Consider the following 4,682-nt stretch of genomic DNA (forward strand, 5'->3'; position numbering starts at 1 on the left):
CTCTCGAATCATCCTCAAGCGTTTCACGGCCACTCTTGAACCATGCATACCACAAGAACGCTTTACTACCTGCTAGACAATCTTTTTCAAATGCAACTTGTATCATTTAATATGTTTATGTTGTAGCTTTTTTACATTTATAACAAAACAATCAAAATTCCATTTTGAAAATCGTGACAACGTTAAAAATTTTTTAAGATTTTAAACGCACACAAACTTTAAACTATTGGTTCAATAATGGCAAAAAAATATGACAAAACTTAAGAGGCATCATAGTAACTAGACCCAGTGTAGGCCAAGAGATAGCGCAGTTAGTACGTCCAAAAATAAATTAGTCCCCAAACTTTTTGAATGCACTGTGTATATAATATTTATTTATATTTTATTTATAAATGTAATTAAGGCATAATTTTATATATAAATGTAATTAATGCATAATTAATATTTTTAGGTTAACTTACAAATAGCTATGCAATGAGTTTATGTTAAGTAGCAAAATATATATATATAAATCTGGTAAAAATTCTATCAAAAATATCATAGAAACGACAACATTGAATATACATTTTTATTAATTGGCTTCATAAAGAATAATAAAATGATAAAATCATATCGAACCACTTCTATAGTGTTCAATAATATTTTGCGAATCTGGAATTACTTGCAACTTTTGGTTCTGGAAATTTAAGAATATTTATATTTTATATATAAATGTAATTAATGTGTAATTAATATTTTTAGATCATTTACAAATGGCTAAGCAATGAATTGCTTGTTTATGTTAATATAACAAAACATATCTTGTGGGAATTCTATCAAAAATATTACATATACGGTTGAGTTAAAAGCATCCTAGTAGAGCCTGAAATAGAAATGTTAAGCATTAGTCAAAGAAAAGAAATAAGGTAACAATTTTGTTTATAAATTATATAATAAAGGTTATTTATTTTCTTGGACTAAATACTTTAAGGACAAGATTTAGTAAAAGAATTTTTTTTCTATTGCTTTCTATATTTTGATATTTATTCACTTACACAATTTATATTATTATTATTGATTATAAAGTTTGTATAGTTTAACTTCTGTATGAAAATTATATCTATAAAATACCTATAAAATACAGTTTAACTCCTGTAAAATTATATCTATAAAAATAAAATTATATCTTATTAAAATTATATCGTGTTTTAAAATCCGTTAAGTGATTGACAAGAAGAGATTAAGCATTATAAGACACGTTGTGATTGTGTTCGTTGAAATTCAATATGGTATAAGCTTTGTAAATATATATTATTTATACGTGTATAATTCCCCCCTTCTGAAAAAGAATTTCTTTCCTATTGAATAAATTAAAAAAAAACCACATCCATGTATATGTATATTGTATAATGTAATACTTTGTATTTCGCAAAAAAAAATTTAAATTTTAAGTTTTTACAAAATATATAATATATATTGAATCTCTTCCTCTCTCTCTCTCTCTCTCTCTTTTTAATATTAAAATACTTAAAATAAATATCTCAAGAAATTAACAAACCCTATCTTTTTGCAAAGTTAACAATGAATTTTGACAAATTTTAACAAATTTAGCAGTTTAGTAAATTTTATATCTGAAAATTGTGGTAATTATTTACTATAACGGACCCAGCTCAAATGACGTTGACCTTGACATATGTTGTCAAGGACATAAGCCTGAGTAACTTTTCCTTATAACTTAATCGGCGGTCATTGTTTATTAAAAAGTTATTAACAAATAAAGTTTGAGAAATAAAACGTAATTTTTACAGGTGAGGTGAACCTCGCTTCGTGTTGTAAAGTATATGCGTGGACACAGTGGGTTCCGCCCTCCTACGGGGGGCTCCACTTCCGGAAGATATAACCAAACCCAAACCTATTTCTGAAAATTTGGCTCCACTTCCAAAAAACATAACCTAACCCAAATCTGTTTCTGATTTAAAACTAAAATTTGATTCAAGTTACGTTATATAACTCAAACCAAATTTTCGTTTCGAATCTAACTTTAACTTTAAATATCTTAAAAATTATAAGAGACCGCCGATTAAGTTATAAGGAAAAGTGACTTAGGATTATGTCCTTGACAACATATGTCAAGGTCAACGTCATTGGAGCTGGGTCCGTTATAGTAAATAATTACCAAAATTGTTCTTTGTATTTAATAGTAGTATAATCCACTTATTTTTCAAGTATATTGTATCGCTTCTATTAAATGTCTATTAAATAAAAATTTACGATTTGGCTGGATATTTAATAATGTTATTACAATATTTATTATAATGTTTATCACATTTTTGTTGTCTTGATTATTATTATTTGAGAATATAATAATTACTTTTTTTTACTAATAATTTTTCTAAATATTTTTTTTCAAGACTTTCGGCAAAGAATCGATTGGCGAGAGACGATTGGATACTACATTGGAAAAGCACTTTAATAAGAAATTTGTTGATATGAAAGATATAAAGGAGAAGGAGAAAGTGAAGAGAGCCATATCTGAGCCTTCTCTAGTATCTCACGAGTCGATATCAATATCCAGTGGACGAGAGAAGCACCGGCATAGACGAACCAAACGTTCGTACAAGCCTAGATTACCCAGTAGATTTGGTTACGAGATCGCTGATCTGGATGCGTTCTTAACTAAGGTGTTTTTTATTATATATCTAAATTCTAACTGTTATTCTTTTAATACAGTCAGTGTTTTATTTCTAATAAATATTAATAAATTTAGCACATATAGGGAAAATCAATATATTTAGTATACATAATCTACGCGCGCGCGCACACACACACGCGCCTGCACCCGCGCCCGCACACGCACACGCACACGCGCGCGCGCATAAATATACTAAACATATTGATTTCCCTTATATGTGCTAAATATACTAATATTTATTAGAAATAAAACACTGACTATATTTTATATCACCCTGTATATATATTGTATATACAAGGTGTTTCACAACCTACGTACAATATTTTAATAGCGTATTCTAGAGGCAAAAATGAGTTAAAAATCTTAATACAAAAATATCGAGGCTACAATAGTTTTTGAGTTATAAGTGATCAAAGTTTGCCAATAATATTGCATAGAATTCGCGTCCTCGGGCTTGTAACTACATTTACACACATACTGATCTGTCTCTGTTATTGCTGACAAATAAAATAAATAAATTGATTTTCATAAAACTTCTTCGCGCGATCAAAACAAAGATAAATTTTGTTTCTTAATTTGTGAAAATATTAAGTTTATATTTATATTTAAATATAAGGTAAATATGCATGGAAGGTCACACCTCACCGATTTAATCGCTACTTAGATATATTGTAGGAGGGAGTGTTCTGAGTAATTCCCCGCAAGAATCAAGTGGCGGTCGATATTGTTTTAGGAGATATAACAAATTAAAGTTTCACAGTTTTAATGCTATTTTTTACGTATTATAAGAAGAAATAGGTTTGGGTTAGGTTATATCTTCCGGAAGTGGAGCCCCCCCGTAGAGGGGCGGAACCCATTGCATCCACGCATACACTTTCCCATCCACACAACAATTGTGAGGTAGACCTCACTTCGCGTTGTAAAGTATATGCGTGGACCAGTGGGTTCCGCCCCCCTACCGGGGAGCTCCACTTCCGGAAGATATAACCTAACCTAACCCAAACCTATTTTCAGTTTTAAAAGTAAAATTGAAGACGTGACTCAGAAATTCATGTAATCGCATATTAAAAGTTGTTAACGAACTGCGAGAAATAGGTGAAATCGATTATTGACAAAATATCTATGATCATGTACCTATCCCGTAAATGTAAACAAATACTTTTTTCATGTCTACCCTACAACAAATACAACGTACACAAACTTCACTTTTCCTAATATTACTTTATAATACCCGAGAAAAAGCATTAAAACTGTGAAACTTTAATTTGTTATATCTCCTAAACCAACTCCGACCGCCACTTGATTCTTGCGGAGAATTACTCAGAACACTCTCTCCTACAACATATATAAGTGGCGATTAAATCAGTGAGGTGTGACCTTTTATGCATATTTACCTAAATTACAATATGCGAACAAAATATAATATGACGAAAAATCAAATTTTTCTGAGTTTGTCGAGTACCGTCAAATATGTCTCCGGAAGACATTCGGTGTCTGTTTGTACATTTAAACTATCTCTTTGTCTCTTTATGTGTAAAACTTCGGAAATCAATCGCTTATGTAAATGTGGTTCGTTATCTAATATTTCTACTTCGTCCTACTTGAAATCACGATTAAAAGTGATTCTGTGATCGGTTATAACAGAATGACTGGTCGTATTTCTACGGATATGATTTCTATGTTCCGCTATTCTAGTATGTAGTTGTCTTTTTGTCTATCCAACGTAAGACGCATCACAATTATCACAGTTAATTTTATAGACAATATTGTTACGAGCCGATTGTGGGCAGGAGTCACTATGTACTTTAATAAATTTATTCATTTTATTAAGACTGCGGTATGAGAGTTTCACATTTAAGTCTTTGGTTATGTTTTTGAATTGTTCAGAAATTAAAGGAACGAAAGGTATTGTAAAATAAGAGACTATTCCCATTTTTTGTAGATATGTGGATGACATTGCATTGGCGGCTCCCTCTCCCCTTCTCAATCACGCTCTAGACATTTCTAACAC

General features: G+C 30.4%; 1 protein-coding gene across 1 annotated transcript in view; it reads left to right on the forward strand.

Annotated features, from left to right (window-relative positions):
- The window catches only part of LOC115239095, a 45,871-nt gene that overhangs the window by 19,621 nt on the left and 21,568 nt on the right, over positions 1-4,682 (forward strand). Inside the window, exon 7 of the mRNA XM_029813435.1 lies at positions 2,391-2,660. Within this exon, the coding sequence (XP_029669295.1) occupies positions 2,391-2,660 (270 nt within the window). The remainder of the gene's footprint in view (positions 1-2,390; positions 2,661-4,682) is intronic.

Source organism: Formica exsecta, unplaced genomic scaffold, assembly GCF_003651465.1.
Source record: "Formica exsecta isolate Colony F162 unplaced genomic scaffold, ASM365146v1 scaffold364, whole genome shotgun sequence".
Lineage (NCBI taxonomy): Eukaryota > Metazoa > Arthropoda > Insecta > Hymenoptera > Formicidae > Formica > Formica exsecta.